General features: G+C 46.0%; 1 protein-coding gene across 1 annotated transcript in view; it reads left to right on the top strand.

The window, feature by feature from the left end:
• Positions 1 to 16,500, top strand: part of TDRD9 (tudor domain containing 9) — a 101,947-nt gene that overhangs the window by 54,777 nt on the left and 30,670 nt on the right. The window contains exons 16-24 of the mRNA XM_077776533.1: positions 173 to 304; positions 2,698 to 2,863; positions 2,945 to 3,008; positions 3,502 to 3,565; positions 3,852 to 3,896; positions 5,201 to 5,254; positions 13,278 to 13,394; positions 14,667 to 14,774; positions 16,268 to 16,368. Coding sequence (XP_077632659.1) covers positions 173 to 304; positions 2,698 to 2,863; positions 2,945 to 3,008; positions 3,502 to 3,565; positions 3,852 to 3,896; positions 5,201 to 5,254; positions 13,278 to 13,394; positions 14,667 to 14,774; positions 16,268 to 16,368 — 851 coding nt within the window. The remainder of the gene's footprint in view (positions 1 to 172; positions 305 to 2,697; positions 2,864 to 2,944; positions 3,009 to 3,501; positions 3,566 to 3,851; positions 3,897 to 5,200; positions 5,255 to 13,277; positions 13,395 to 14,666; positions 14,775 to 16,267; positions 16,369 to 16,500) is intronic.

The raw sequence follows: 16,500 nt of genomic DNA, 5'->3' as shown, positions 1-16,500 counted from the left end.
GCTCTTTCTTCTTCTCTCACCCTTTGTCTCTTTCCATCTTCTGTTTTTCTTTTTCTCTCCTCTCTTCTGCATCTGTCTCTGAAGTACTAGTCAGTATAGTACTAGTCATGTGTAGTTAGGTTAGGTGGATTGATTTAATTATTTTGTTCCTAAATGTTTTTGCTCTTTTCAGCGTTGTCCATTAGGAAGCACAATACTGAAAGTGAAATTACTGGACATGGGTGAACCAAGAGCTTTGCTGGCAACGGCCCTTTCTCCCCCTAGTCTGAGTGACATTGAACGAACCATCCTTCTGCTAAAGGAGGTAGGCCAGTCTCACCGTTCGCCAGTGCTGGGAAAAGCTAAGATGTTGTTGGGTGAATTTTAGAAGTTTTGTAACATGGATATCTTTAAGGTATTTTGATTGTCATAATCAGCATTTGCTTTAAAAAGCACGTGTGATGCCTCATCATTGATACCAGACTCCACACCTGTTCTCTTGTTTTAAAAAAATTTTAAATGTTTTATTTATTTTTGAGAGAGAGATAGAGACAGCATGGGCAGGGGAGGGTCAGAGAGAGAGGGAGACACAGAATCTGAAACAGGCTCCGGGCTCTGAGCTGTCAGCCCAGAACCCTATACGGGGCTCAAACCGACGCACCGTGGGCTCATGACCTGAGCCAAAGTCGGACGCTTAACCGACTGAGCCACCCAGGTGCCCCATGTTTTTTATTTTAGAGAGAGCATGCCAGCAGGGGAGAGGGACAGGGTGGGGGTGTGTAGAGAGAATCTCAAGCAGGCTCCACACTCAGCCCACAGCCTGAGGTGGGCTCGATCTCACCACAGTGGGACCATGACCCAAGCCTAAATCAAGAGTTGGACATTCAACCGACTAAGCCCCCAAGTGCCCTCCACACCTGTTCTTTACTCCAGTTTTGTGAGTTATCTTGCTGAGGCTTTTACCTTTGCGTGGATTCCTCTCCCCGCGCCCCTCCCAGCCCCTCCCCTCCCTGCTGGCCTTTGCTGCTGTGCTAGGAGAGAGGACACACACAGCGTGTGACGATGCTGAGTGACAATGCTGAGCGGTTATTCTTTTTCTTTTTTTCTTAAATAGTTTATCGTCAAGTTGGTTTCCATACAACACCCAGTGCTCATCCCCACAAGNTCAGTTTGTTCTCGGCATTCAAGAGTCTCTCATGGTTTGCCTCCCTCTCTCTCCCCCCTCATTTCCCCCCTTCTTCTCCCCCACGGCNTAGTTCTAGTTTTGAGAAGTATGCTGGTGCAGTTTTGATTGGGATTGCATTGAATGTGCAGATTACTTTAGTAGTGATGACATTTTAACAATATTCTTCTGACTCATGAGCATGGAATGTNTGGATCAGTTCTAGTAGGCTTCTGGTGAAGTCTGTCGGGTTTTCTATGTAGAGTTTCATGTCGTATGTGAAAAGTGAAAGTTTGACTTCCTCTTTGCCAATTCTGATGCCTTTGATTTCCTTTTGTTGTCTGATGGCTGATGCGAGGACTTCCAGCACTATGTTAAACAACAGTAGTGAGAGTGGACATCCCTGTCGTGTTCCTGACCTCAGGGGAAAGCTCTCAGTTTTTCCCCGTTGAGGACGATGTTAGCTGAGGGCTTCTCATAGATGGCTTTTATGATGTTTAGGTAAGTTCCTTTTATCTCGACTTTCTCGAGGGTCTTTATTAAGAATGAGCGGTTATTCTTAAATGCACCTTCTACAGATGTGGGGATAGCAAATCCCAAGTGGGTTTGGGTATTCCTTCCTCAAAGGCTGTGCGGGACGAGTGTGTAAGGCGATGCCCAAGGTCTCTAGGGCAGCTCCACCTGACCAGGTCTGCCTGCCGGTGCCCGTCAGCTCTGCCACTCTTTCCCTGCGGTTCTGTCTCCACGTGGTTCTCACACATGTTCTAGCTCGTGGGTTCCCTTGCTGGAAACTGCTCTGCCTCCTCAGAGTCTTGGGCTCCTGACCCCCAGCTTGCTGTGCCCTCGCTGCCTGCAGCCCTGGGGCCTTGGCCTGTGCAGTGCTTCTTGGGGCTGTAGCTCGTCTTCTGGCCCTTGACGCTGGGGGTGCTCTGGTATTTCACCTTTGTTCTGATATCTCTCTGGGTTTCTCTGAGATACACATTGTCAAGGCAAGGAAGTTTTCTCGTGCTGACAGTTGAATACGTTGTGGGGTGTGTGATGTGGCGGTTAGGCCTTTGGTTTTGTATCATGCATGCTGTTTGTGGGAGTGTCTTGAGCCTTACCTCCCAGAGTCACTCTTTTTAAAAAATAAGAAAATGTGTTGTAAGTTCCAAAAAGCAAATTAAAAGGATTTTCTTGGTAATATCAAATTTTCATAAGTCCATTTAGATGTCTTTTATTTTTTAATTTTTTAAAACATGTTTTTATTTATTTTCTGAGAGAGAACTGTGAGCAGGGGAGGGTCAGAGAGAGAGGGAGACACAGAATCTGAAACAGGCTCCAGGCTCTGAGCCGTCAGCACAGAGCCCAACGTGGGGCTCAAACCCATGAACCGTGAGATCTTGACCTGAGCCGAAGTTGGACACTTAACCAGCTGAGCCACCCAGGTGCCCCAAGATGTCGTTTAGAACCTTACCCAAATTTGCTTATCATTTCCTGTTTAGACTCCCTGCCTCCTGGGAAAAAGGGTCCGAATAAGTCTGTGCTTGCTAACAACACTCATTTATCTCCTAAAGGTCGGAGCGCTTGCAGTGAGTGGGCAGAGAGAGGACGAGAGCCCCCACGATGGCGAGCTGACCTTCTTAGGAAGAGTTTTGGCCCAGCTTCCTGTTAACCAGCAGCTCGGTAAACTCATAGTCCTTGGTCACGTGTTTGGGTGTCTCGACGAATGTCTCATTATAGGTAAGCGTGGGCGCGGGGCAGCGTGCGGGAGGCTGTGGCCCCGCCCTGCCAGCCTCACCTCGTCTTCGTTCTTCCCGCCAGCCGCAGCACTTTCCTTGAAGAACTTTTTTGCGATGCCTTTTAGGCAGCATCTTGATGGATACAGGTATTTAGCATTTGTATATATATATTTTTTCTTAAGTATTTATTTTGAGAGGGAGGAGAGAGAATCCCAAGCAGGGGTATTGCGGAGCCTGACAGACTGGATCCCATGTGCTGTGAGATCATGACCTGAGCTGAAATCAAGACTTGGACGCTTAGCTGACTGAACCACCCAGGCACTGCTAGCATTCATATTTTTTAAAGTCACGGGGCGCCTGGGTGGCTTAGTCGGTTAAGCGTCCGACTTTCGCTTGGGTCATGATCTCGCGGTTCGTGGGTTCGAGCCCCGCTTCGGGCTCTGTGCTGACAGCCAGCTCAGAGCCTGGAGCCTGTTTCAGAGTCTGTGATTCCCTCTCTCTCTGACCCTCCCCTGCTCATGCTGTCTCTCTCTCTCTCCTAGAAATAAATAAAACATTTAAAAAAAAAAATTAAAAAAAAAATAAATAAATAAAAGTCACTTATTAAGGGCATTGAATGACACTGTTTGTTCTCTGTAGGAACAAAGTGAATTTCTCCGGCAGCAGCAAGAGTGACTGCATTGCACTTGTTGAGGCGTTTAGAGTAAGTGTTCTCTGGGCGGCGGGGAGCAGCCACCACAGGGCATTAGCATGCGCTCGGACCAGAGCCCTTTCTCGGCCGAAAGCACCGTGAGGCTTGTTGGTGTTCAATGTTGAACAAACGGTGTTGGATGAAGTAGATGCGGGGGGTGGGGGAGTCAAGTGTTATGAAGTTGTTAGGAAAAAATTAAATTTGTTAAGTTTTCTGTGGTCAGAATGTGTGGAAATTAGACTCTAACAAATTTTGATTAGCTACTAAAGTGTTTTGAAACTGGGCCATTTCTTTTCAGACTTGGCAGGCTTGCAGACAGAGAGGAGAGCTTCGGCACCCGAAGGTTGGTCAGCTGTTTCTTCTGTTCATATTTGGGTGTCAGGGATCTAGGGAGACTCTGCCGAGTGTCTCTCGTTTGGCCTGGTCACCCCAGGTGACACAGGAGAGCGCCAGGCCTGAGCTGAGGTCACTGTTGCCTGTCCTCAGTGGGCGGCAGGCCGGAACCAGCAGAGGCAGTCTGTGGCGAAGTGCTTTGGAGCCTGTCTTCAGGGCAGTGGTCACTGTGGAGGTGGCTCCCGGGGCCTGCAGCGAGGTGGCCGTCCGCCCCCACGTCCTGGTGATCCTTCACTTGGGGTCTGGGGCCGCCTCTGCTTCGAGTGCTTCGTGCCTGCGGGGATGTGCCTGGAGGTGCCGTTTGCAGCTAGGAACCCGCAGATGGCAGGACTTCACTCTCTTACCACCGGGTAGCGTTCCGTGCTGTACACAGCCCCTCTTCTGGATCCATTCGTCAGTGGGTGGACACTGAGCTCTTGCCACACTCTGACTGTTGTTGGTAGTGCTGCTGTAACCATTGGGGTGCATGTGCCCCTCTGAATCTTGCCATTTGCAACAGTGTGGATGGAGCTGGAGGGTGTTATGCTGAGTGAAATAAGTCAGGCAGAGAATGTATGTTTTCATTCATTCGTATGTGGAACTTGAGAAACTTAAGACCATGGGGGAGGGAAGGGGAAAATAGTTTCAAACAGAGAGGGAGGGAGGCAAACCGTAAGAGACTCAAATACAGAGAACTAACTGAGGGTTGATAGGGGGATGGGGGAGGAGGGGGAATGGGGGATGAGCACGGAGGAGGGCACATGTTGGGAGGAGCACTGGGTGTTGAACGCAAGCTGTGAATCACGGGAACCTACTCCTGAAGCCAAGAGCACACTGTACACTGTGTGTGAGCCAACTTGACAATGAATGATACGTACACACAAAACAAAACACAAACTACAAAGAATCCCGAAGCCTCTCCTTTAGCTGTTGTCTCCGGAGTTTTATTTAGATAACAGGCTTTAAGGAACTCAATGTGAAGGTCTCCTTTTTTTAAATTTGTTTATTATTTGATCAGGTTTTGTTCTCTTCCAAGCTGATTAGGTTCAAAGACTATTGACAGGTTTGTGTGTTCAAAGTTGCCTCGGCTCCAGGTGTCCCCGCAACAGCTGCGTGAGTTCCCTGTCAACCGCCTCGTAAAGTGTCCGCTGTGCCGTGTCTTGTCGGTGCCCATGTTCTTTCTCACGTATGTTTCCGGGTGAGATCTGTGTGTTACGGTAGCCAAATCGGCTCTAATTTGTTAACTGATATTGAGTGTTCTGCCTCTATTTAAAGGATGAACTTGACTGGGGACGGTTAAATTACATTCAAATCAAGAGAATTAGAGAGGTAAGTTGTAAATTCTTTGAATGAATATAAAGATTTATTAAATGTTTGTTAAGTACCCACAGTACACAGGGTGGTAAGTGAGAGTTCCAGCTTTAGTGGAATTTATATATGTGCTGTGCATTTATGATACAGTTTTTATATAATTCATAAACATTTGTGGCTACGTGTAATACTTATATGACTTGTCTGTTTGTTAAACGTTATATGTATTTAATTACATACATTCAATATGGTATTCTTATAATTTCCGAAGTGGCGGCTTCATTTTCTCATTCTTCATTTTCATAAGTACTGTGTACTTGTGCTTTCTCTGATTCCTGATTAGTGTGTGTGTCCAAGGGGCCCCCAGACCACCGTTGGGCTCAGTGATTCACCAGAAGGACTCACAGGTCTCAGAAAAGCTGTGACACCCATGGTTCTAGTGTCTTATAGCTAAAGGACACGCACTGAAGTGAGCCCAGGTAGCAGGCTCGGGGGAGAAGCCCGGAGCGAGCAGGTGCGGGGCTTCAGCTGCTTCCTCCGCGTGGGCCTGTGGGCACGGCAGCCGTGGTGACGGCACTCGGGAAGGGGGCCAACCGTGGAGGCTCGTTCCGGCCGTGGTGTCGGTTCCGCCTGAAGGAGGCGCCCGCAGAGCTGACCCTGGTCACTTGGTCCTCAGCTCTGCAGAGGCCCCGCCGGTAGCGCATGGCGGCTGCTCCGCTGTAAACCCTTTTGCTACTGCAAACGCTTTGTCAGGCCCAGGACCTCAGGCAGACAGAGACACTCCTCTGAGGCAGGAAGTTCCGAGGGCTTTCGCGGCCGTGTCCCAGGAGCCTCGCCTGTCTTGGGAACGTGCACGGTGAGGGTGACCCAGGCCTGCTGTGCTCCCCCGTCACTGCACAGTTCGCAGCATGCTCCGCCTGGTTTCCTTTCAAGGGAAACCCTTTCAGGGGTTTGATTTGTCAATTTAACTGTGTAGGTATTTTTGGGGAAGGAGAAAATTAGAGGATATTGCCTGATTAACCTTTTGTTTTTTTCTGTTTTTTTTTTTAATGTTTATTTATTTTGAGAGAGGGAGTGCAAGCAGGGGAGGGGCAGAAAGTGAGGGGGAGCGAGAGAACCCCAAGCAGGCTCTGCACTGACAGTGGGCTCGACACGGGGCTCGATCCCACAAACCATGACATCATGACCTGAGCTGAAATCAAGTCAGACGCTCTACCAACTGAGCCACACAGGCGCCCTGCTTTTTTCCGTTAATTTAGTTCTTTGTTGCTTGGTGTACTATTTTAGTCTTCCTGAGACAGGTAGTTAATCCATTAGCGCTTCCAAGTTTCTCTAATTAAAAGCATCTAAAGCTGTGTATTTTCTCGTGTACAGTTTGGGCCACATCCAGTTGGCTAGTTGGTTTATGATAAGGAGGGAGTGTTGTTACTCCTGCCTGTAGCTTCTTTTAGTGTCAGTTTTCTCCTTGACGGAAGAGATTTTAAGAAGAATGTTTGAATTTCCAGTTAGAAATATTTTTAGATACCTTGTTTTGTTCATTTAAGATTTTACTGCATTTTGGTCAGAGAAAGTGATTTGCATAATTTAAAACTGCTTATTTATTATTATGTTTTAAAATTTACATCCATGTTAGTTAGCATCTAGTGCAGTAATGATTTCAGGAGTGGAATCCAGTGATTCATCTCCTGTGTGTAACCCCCAGTGCTCATCCCAGCACGTGTCCTCCCCAACACCCCTTCCCCATTTAGCCCATCCCCCTCCCAAACCCCTCCAGCAACCCTCTGTTTCTTCTCCATATTTAAGAGTCTCTTATGTTTTATCTCCTTCTCTGTTTTAATATTATTTTTGCCTCCCTTCCCTTATGTTCATCTGTTTTGTATCTTAAATCCTACGTATGAGTGAAGTCATAGGATATTTGTCTTTCTCTAATTTTGTTTAGCATAATACCCTCTAGTTCCATCCCCGTAGTTGCAAATGGCAAGATTTCTTTTTGATTGCTGAGTACTACTTCATTATATATACGTACCACATCTTTTTTATCCATTTGTCAGTTGATGGACATCTGGACCCTTTCTATATTTTGTCTCTCTTTTTTTTTAATGTGGTGTTTTTTGTTTTTTTCTGAGAGACAGACAGACAGACAGCGTGAGCAGGGGAGGGTCAGAGAGGGAGATGCACAATCTGAAGCAGGCTCCAGGCTCTGAGCTGTCAGCACAGAGCCCGATGTGGGGCTTGGGCCCACGAACTGTGAGATCATGACCTGAGCCGCAGTCGGACGCTTAACCTACTGGGCCACCCAGATGCCTCTATATTTTGTTTCTTGTCTTTTAGTGTATTGTTGGATCCAGTTGGCTAGTATCTCGTTGAGGATTTTTGCATTCATGTTCATCAGGGATATTGGTCTGTAGTTCTCCTTTTTATTGGGGTCTTTGGTTTTGGAATCAAGGTAATGCTGGCTTCATAGAATGAGTTTGGAACTTCTTCCATTTCTATTTTTTGGAACAACTTCAAAAGAATAGATGTTAAACTATTCTTTAAATGTTTGGTAGAATTCCTCTGGAAAGCCATCTGGCACTGGACTCTTGTTTTTTGGGAGATTTTTGATTACTAATTCAAATTCTTTTTTATTTTTTTAAATTAAAAAAAAATTTTTTTTATTTCTAGGAGAGAGAGAGAGACAGTGTGAGCAGGGGAGAGTCAGAGAGAGAGGGAGACACAGACTCTGAAATAAGCTCCAGGCTCTGAGCTGGCAGTCAGCACAGAGCCCGACGCAGGGCTCGAACCCACGAACCACGAGATCATGACCTAAGCGAAAGTCGGACGCTTAACTGACTAAGCCACTAATTCAGTTTCTTTACTGGTTATGGGTCGGTTTAAATTTCCTATTTCTTCCTGTTTTAGTTTTGATAGTTTATACAAGGAATTTGTCCATTTCTTCTAGATTGCTCAATTAATTGGCATATAATTGCTCATAATATTCTCTTTATTATTGTTTGTATTTCTGCAGTGTTGGTTGTGATCTCTCCTCTTTCATTCTTGATTTTATTTATTTGGGTCCTTTCCTTTTTCTTTTTGAGCAGTCTGGCTAGGAGTTTGTCAGTTTTGTTAATTCTTTCAAAGAACCAGCTCGTGGTTTCATTCATCTGTTCTATGTTGGTTGGTTGGTTGTTTGGTTGGTTTCAATAGCATTGATTTCTACTCTCATCTTTATTATTTTCCATCTTCTGCTGGTTTGAGGTTTTATTTGCTGTTCTTTTTCCATCTCTTAAGGTGTAAGGTTAGGTTGTATATCTGAGACCTTTCTTCCTTCTTTAGGAAGGCCTGGGCTGCTGTACACGTCCCTCTTGTGACCGCCTTTGCTGAGTCCCACAGGCTTTGGTCTGTGGCGTTACCGTTTTCATTGGCTTCCATGTAATTTTTAATTTCCTCTTTAACTTCTTGGTTAGCCCATTCAGCCTGTAATAGGAGTTCTTTAGTCTCCAAGCTTTGTTATCTTTACAAATTTTTTCTTGTGGTTGATTTTGAGTTTCATCACATTGTGATCTGAAAATACGCATGGTATGATCTCGATCTTTATGTACTTGTTGAGGACTGATTTGTGTCCCATGTGTGATCTCTTCTGGAGAATGTTCTATGTGCACTTGAGAGGAATGTGTATTCTGCTGCTTTAGGATGAAATGTTCTGAATATATCTTAAGTTAAGTCCATCTGGTACAGTGTGGTGTCCATTGCTGTAAGTGGCGTATTGAAGTCCTCTACTATTATGGTATGATTGTCAATGAGTTTCTCTGTGTTTGTGCTTGATCTATATATATTTGGGTCCTCCCACATTGTGGCATAAATGGTTATAATTGTTAGGTCTTCTTGATTTATTTATGATTTATTGTTTATTATTGATTTATTAAGTCCTCTCAATTATGATAATGCTCTACTTCATCTCTTGTTACGGTATTTATTCTAAATTACTGATATAAGTATGGCTACTCTGGCTTTCTTTTGGTGACCATTAGTATGATAGATGGTTCTTCATCTCCTCACTTTCAATCTGAAGGTGTCTTTAGGTCTACAATGGGTCTCTTGTAAACAGCATATAGATGGATCTGGTGTTCTTATCCATTCTGTTACCCTGTGTCTTTTGATTGGAGTGTTTAGTCCACTGACGTTTAGAGTGAGTACAGAAATATATAAATGTATTCCCTTTTTGTTGCCTATAGAGTTGGAGTTTCTGGTGGTGGTCTCTGGTCCTTTCTAGTCTTTGTTGCCTTTGGTCTTTTTTGTTTTCCTTCATCTTTTCTCCCCTCAGAGAGTCCCCCTTAAAATTTCCTGTAGGGCTGGTTTAGTGGTTACGAACTCTTCAGTTTTGTTTGTCTGGGAAACTTTTTATTTCTCCTTTTGTTTTGAATACAGCCTTGCTGGATAAAGAATTCTTGACTGTGTTTTTTTCCCATTCAGCACATTGAATATATCCTGTTCCTCCTTTCTGGACTGCTAAGTTTCTGTGGATAGGTCTGCTGTGAATCTGATCTGTCTTCCCTTGTGGGTTAAGGATTTTTTTCCCTTGCTGCATTCATGATTCCTTCCTTGCTGTGTATTTGGTGAATTTGACTCTGATATGCCTTGGGGATGGTTGGTTTTTGTTGAATCTAATGGGAGTTCTCTGTGCTTCCTGGATTTTGATGTCTGTGTCTTTCCCCAGGTTAGGAAAGTTTTCCAATATGATTTGCTCACATAAACCTTCTACCCCTTTTCTCTTTTCATCTTCTGGGACCTCTATGATTCAGATGTTATTCCTTTTTAATGAGTTACTGAGTTCTCAAATTCTTACATTGTGCTCTTTTGCCTTAGTTTCCCCTTTTTCTGCTTCATCATTCTCCATAATTTAGTCTTCTATACCCCTAATTGACTGGTCCATCCATCCTTGACACCGTGGCATCCATTTGAGATTGCATCTCAGTTATTGCATTTTTAATTTCATCCTGACTAGATTTTACTTCTTTTATCTCTGCAGAAAGAGATTCTATGTTTTTTTTCTATCAACCCTACCTAGTATTCTTATTATCGTGACTCTAAATTCTGGTTCAGACATCTTGTTTATATCTGTGTTGATTAAGTCCCTGGCTGTCATTTTTTCCTGTTCTCTCTTTTGGGGTGAATTCCTTCTTTTTGTCGTTTTGGAGGAAGAAAAAGAATAAAAAGTAAAAATTGAAAAATTGAAAACAGCACAAAAGAATCAAATAAAAGGCTCGATCCTAGGAGTGTTTTGGTCTGCTTGTTGAAAGAAGCTTAATAGAATAGAGAAATTAGGGAAAGAAAAGAAAAAAAAGAAAAAAGTAAGAAAAAGTTTAAAAATTAAAAAAAAGTATGCCATAAAATAGAATAAAATGAAATGAAGAAAGTAAAGTAGAATAAAAAATTTACTAAAAATTAAGAATATAGTAAAAAAGTAAAAGAACTTTTTATCAAAACAGGAAGTAAAAATACTTTTTTTTTCTGTTTCTGTACCCAAGAATAACAAAAGAAAAAGAGAAAAAAGAATTTATAGGTGGACCAGTGAGTAGAGTGAAATCTGAATGAAATTACATTCAATTTCCCTAGAGGTTAAACTAGAAGTACTTTATAGTCTGTACACTGAGCAGGCGGGGAGACTTGTGGTCATCCTCTAGGGCTTGGTTGGCACAGTTGGACGGGGCTTGGTGTAACGGCTCTGTTCTCCAGTAGGTGGTGCTGCTTAGCTTGTTGGGGTGGATTGGTGTGGCGCGTGTGTGCGCACAGGCATGCGAGAGGTGAGAATGGAGTCCCCCAGCTTCCCAATCTCTATCATCAGAATCCCATGCTCTCACTGACCTGCCATCAGGTACCCCTCCTTTGTCTACCTCCTGTGTCTACACTGTCAGCCACCAAGCTTTCAGCCTGCCAGGTGGCACCTCTCCTGAGTTTTATCTCAGATGGGGCTGTGTTTCTAAACTCCTCACTTCTGAGGGCCCTGTGGCTTTGACCCACTCAGATCTGGGCAAGGGTCTCCAAGCAGTGGCCAGGTGCTGGCTTGCCTCCGGGAATGCTGACCCAGCCTCGCCACTGCAGAGGCCCAGAGACTACGGCCAGGTGTTAGCCCGGCCCGCCCCAGAGAAAGCTCGTGCCATCACGTAGCCACAGTGGTTCAGGGACTGTGGCAAGTCCCAGCACACAGCTGGCACCAGGCCTCACTGTGCCCTGGTGTCCTTGTTCCAGCACCAGCAAATGTAGCTGTTCTCCGGGGTCTGTGGGGACCTTTGCCTGTGTGCAGGCTGCACAGCCTCCACCAAATGTCCTCCCAGCGGGGGAACCGCCTCTCCTCATGTGGCCCGAGGACCCCTCAGCCCTCGCTCTCCTCTCCTGGGGATTCGCACTTCCCACCAGAGCACTGCTAGCTGCAGAATTTCTGACTCTGCGCTTCCCTGTTTGTGGAGTCTAGTGGTACTGAAACCCTGGCCTTTCTCCTTTCTCCTTGTTTAGACATTTGTGGGTTTTTCCACTCTTCTCTTTCTCTCCAGCTTCTTTGCAGGGGCGGGGGGGGGGGGTGCTTTTCCTCTCCTCTCCCCCGTCCCTGTCCTGTCTCTGCAAACAAAAACATCTCCTTACCTCCGCGGCGTCTCTCTCTCCCCCAGTTTACCTCTCTGCACGGCGCACCTGCCGAGTTCTGTGGCTGAAGTTGTGCAGGTTGTTGTGTTAATCCTCAGATCAGCTTCCTAGGTGTGCAGGGTGGTTTGTGCTGCTCTAGTTGCATTTCAGGAATGGGAGAAGCAGAGAACTTCCGTCTGCTAAACTGATTTTTAACTAGAGAAGTCATGCGTCACGACAGCCTTAAGGAAGGTTTCAGGAGGGGGCACCTGGGTGGCTCAGGGGATTAAGTATCCGACTCGATTTCAGCTCAGGTCATGACCCCAGAGTTTTGTGAGTTCAAGCCCCACGTCTGGCTCTGCACTGACAGCAAGAAGCTTGCTTGGGATTCTCTGTCTTCCTCTCTCTTTCTCTCTCCCTTCCCCACTCACTGTCTCTGTCTTAAAATAAATAACATTTTTAAAAAAAGTCTTCTGGAACATGGAAGTGCATCAGCTAACATGGAGGTGATGGGCTTGGTTCTTCTTCCAGTGCCAGGCCTTTTCCACATTCTCACACATCATGGCTTTTAAGTTTTTCTATCTTTCCTATTCTTTTTAGTTGTTTTTTTCCAGTTAAGGTTCACACCTTGGTTTGTATAGTTTTTTCCTTTTTTAGTTCATTAAGATAATTTTGTGATCATTTATAGGTATTTGGTGGTGTTATTCTTGTGTGTGGGTACATTGAAGTTTGATGTTCTGTATGAGATGGTTTGTATTGCAACTGGGTGATTTTTTTTTTGTTCAGAGCAACTGTTGAACCATTGGTCACTTAAACTAGTTTTTAATTACAAAAGCAGTACATGTTATGGTGGGGGCTCCGAGGTGCGTGCAGAACATAAAGCAGAGTAGATGGTCTGGTTACCTGTTCCTGCGATGCCCACAGTGCATTGTGGGTGCGTATTTCTAGTGGTTGTGTGTGCATGCACGTGCACTTAGAAATTGGGATCGTGAAGCATATACAGTTTTATATCTTGGCATTTTCTTTTTTGTTAATGTTTATTTATTTACTTGGGGGGGAGCAGAGAGAGAGAACAGAGCATGAGTGGGAAGGGACAGAGAGAGAGAATCCCAAGCAGTCTCCATGCTGTCAGTGTGGAGCCCAACGCGGGGCTCGATCCCATGACCCTGGGATCATGACGTGAGCCGAAATCAAGAGTTGGACACGTTATTGACTGAGCCCCCCAGGTGCCCCATCCTGGTGTTTTCTGTTAGTGTTGTTATTGTTTAGCGTCCTTTCCATTTCTTAGTAATTTGTCTTTGATAAGAGGACTCTAAATGAATTTCATGTTTAATCTCATAGATGTATGAATGCTTTTCCAATTGTGTGCTTGTTTTCCGGTGTTTTCACTTTTCCGAATGACATGGGTACTTCGACACCTCATATTTCCATGTGTTTTTCTTAGGTGGCTGAGTTATATGAAGAATTGAAGAATCGGGTCTCACAGTTCAACATGTACGTGGACTCTCGGCGGCCTGTCGTGGACCAGGAGTACGTCTATAAGCAGCAGTTCATCCTGCAGGTGTGCTGTGGCCTCCAGGACATCCGTCCTGACCCTTCCTCCGTGTCTGGTGTTATGGTTGAGAGAGCACTTACTCTGTCTTCCTGATACAAATCATGTCTCAGAAGAGATTTTATGTCCATGGTGTTCATCCTGCTTTTGGATTAGGAAGCACTCTTACACTGCATAGTTTAGGTTTTCCACATCATGAAGCTGCTCATTTGGATCCATCGCTAGTCTCCAGAGGCACGTTTCTGGAGCATGCCAGCCATTACTCCTGCTTCAGGAGAGGGCCTTGGGGTTTTGCTTTTAAGAAACTAAAAATGGTCTTCATTTACTCAACACATATAAGCTATTTCCTTATACTGGAAATATTAACTGTGGAGGCCATAATCAAGTTAGCTTGTTGGATAGGACCTTACAGGGATTGTGTGCAGGAAAGCATGTCCAAGAAAGGTGGCGAATGCTTCTGCTTTGGGGCCCAGAGGAGGATACATCTGTATGCATCAGCACCTCGGGCTGGGTTGTAGGTCTTTAAATGGAATGATGCTGGAAAACAGTGTTTTTCTGGGTGTCAGATTGCCTTAAGGCAACGGAGAGTCTTCTCTGAGTGTGTGTTTTGAATACTTTGATTGAAGAGGGGACACTTTGGAGAGGGCCTTAAAAATTGTTTTTTTAATGTTTATTTTTGAGAGAGAGAGAGACAGAGCACAAACTGGGGAGGGGGAGAGAGAGAGAGAGAGAGAGAGATGGAGACACAGAATCTGAAGCAGGCTTCAGGTTCTGAGCTGTCAGCACAGAGCCCGACGCAGGGCTCTAACTCACGAGCTATGAGATCGTGACCTGAATTGAAGTTGAATGTTTAACCCACTGAGCCCCCCAGGTGCCCCTGCAGAGTGCTTTTTAGAAGTGTGCACTGGATGTGCCCCTCAGAATCTGGGGAGGTGCCCTTCCCATAGAGGTGAGTGTGCCAGGCAGCAGGTGGGAAAGTGGCAGTCATTTGTGCCCCACTTGTGCTCAGCACTGTTTCCCAACCCTCCTTCTGAGATGGGCTCTGTGTCTTTTGAAGAAAGACTATTTCCAGATAGTTTCTGGATGTAATAAGCTTCTCTTATTACGATGAAATAACCAGAATTGGGGCTTTTGACTCAGTTGGTAGAAGGGCTAGTTTTTTAAAATATAAACTCATTTTTTACCTTAACAGTTGTTAGTGTCGCCCGGGGAAAAGACTAGCATACTGGTGAGACAGACTGACAGATAATGTTCCTTCATGAAAATGCAATTCTCTTCCAGGTTGTATTGGCAGGTGCTTTTTACCCAAATTACTTCACTTTCGGACAGCCTGACGAGGAGATGGCGGTGAGGGAACTGGCCGGCAAAGACCCGAAGACCACCGTCGTGGTAGGGGCTCCGTTTCCCTGTGGCTACCGTGGGGCTCTTTCTCTGGCCGTTTCCCTTGTTGCGTGCGCCCGGGGATTTGTTGCCCTCCCGTGGGGAGTAATGGCTTGCTTGACCTTGTCACCTACGTCTACTTGCCGCTCGGTCTTGCTTCCTTTTGCAGACCTGGCTTGAAAGAAGCCTTAAGAAGTTACATATTTATGGCTAATGCTTACTGGTAATAGGCCGGAACGTTGCTGGTGCTCAGCCTGGGGGCAGGAGGCTGGGATGCCCTCCGAAACCAAGGAAAGGAATTTTAATGTACAAGGTAGTCATTAGCCTTTTGTCGCTGCTGGGGACTCGGCCCCTGTGGGTCTTCAGGCTGGATGAGGCTCTTTCGTGGGGCCTCCTTGACTCCAGTGTGGTTTTCTCCCCTGCCCTGCGCATGGTGAGATGGACCCCGAGCGGTCCTTGTCAGGTGCGGTCCGGGGCCAGGCCCTAGCCTGCCGTGTGCGCTAGGAAACCAGAGGGTAGCTCGCATTGACTTGCCACCTACCTGGCAGGCCATTTGTTACGCATTGTGTATTGCGCTTCTCTGAGCCTCGCACTGACCCCTCAATGTGGGGGCTTACGTCATCCCTACTTCCTGTGGTGGGTGAGTCCTAAGGCGGCTCCATGCCCTGCTTGGGACACTTGACCAGGCAGCTCAGAGCCCAGGCGTCCCCCCCACCTTGCCCCCTCCCACCCTCCTGGGGCCTGGGACAGACAGGGCCCGGCTGCAGGTGCACGGGCTCCGGGTGCCCTGCCCAGCCAGGGCCTGGAGCGCGGGTCCCCCAGACGGAAGGGAGGAAGCCGGCAATCGGGGCTGGGGAGGTTCGTGGCTCAGTGTGCTTGACTTGTGGTCGCAGTGTGTGGGGCAGGGCTCCTGCCGGTGCTCACATTGTGTACGTGGGAGGGGTCTTGCCGAGAGACATGTTCATCAGCTTGCTGAAGGTAAAATAAAAAACAACTTGTTTTTTTTCTGTTGGACTTTTGGATTATTTTAACAGAGTTAGCCTTGATATATTTAGTATGTATTTATTATTATTATTTTTAATTTTTTAAAATGTTTTTATTTATTTCTGAGAGAGAGAGAGACAGCATGAGCAGGGCAGGGTCAGAGAGAGAGGGAGATACAGACTCTGAAATAGCCTCTAGGCTCTGAGCTGTCAGCACAGAGCCCGACGCGGGGCTCGAACCCACGAACCATGAGATCATGACCTGAGCCAAAGTCGGACGCTCAGCTGACAGAGCCACCCAGGTGCCCCTAGCATATATTTATTATACAAGCTTAGTCACAACATAAAAGTCATTAGTCGTTAGATAAACTTGTCCTTAGAGTCTATGTCTTATGTTAAAGACAGTAAACTATGTTCTTGTGAACTGAAGTAACGTGTGGCGGCTCTAGCTTATGAATGTCGTGCCTGCTTCCTCAGCCCCTCCGTCTGCTCTAACGAATGCTGCCTCGTGTGTTACAGCTGAAGCACCTCCCTCCCTACGGATTTCTCTACTATAAACAACTACAGTCTCTCTTTAGACAGTGCGGTCAAGTCAAATCCATTGTATTTGATGGGACAAAGTAAGTATGTGTCTGTAATCACTGTGTATGAAAGAGCCATAAGGTGTTTAATGTTTGCAGGAACGACTTCTTAAGCCTGAGTGTACATGGAAGTGGGTCCCTGTTCGGCCGGTCCTCATGGCCTTGGAATGT

This window comes from Crocuta crocuta, unplaced genomic scaffold (assembly GCF_008692635.1).
Source record: "Crocuta crocuta isolate KB4526 unplaced genomic scaffold, BGI_CrCroc_1.0 scaffold8, whole genome shotgun sequence".
NCBI classification, from domain to species: Eukaryota; Metazoa; Chordata; class Mammalia; order Carnivora; family Hyaenidae; genus Crocuta; species Crocuta crocuta.
This window is presented reverse-complemented; position numbering and strand designations above follow the sequence as displayed.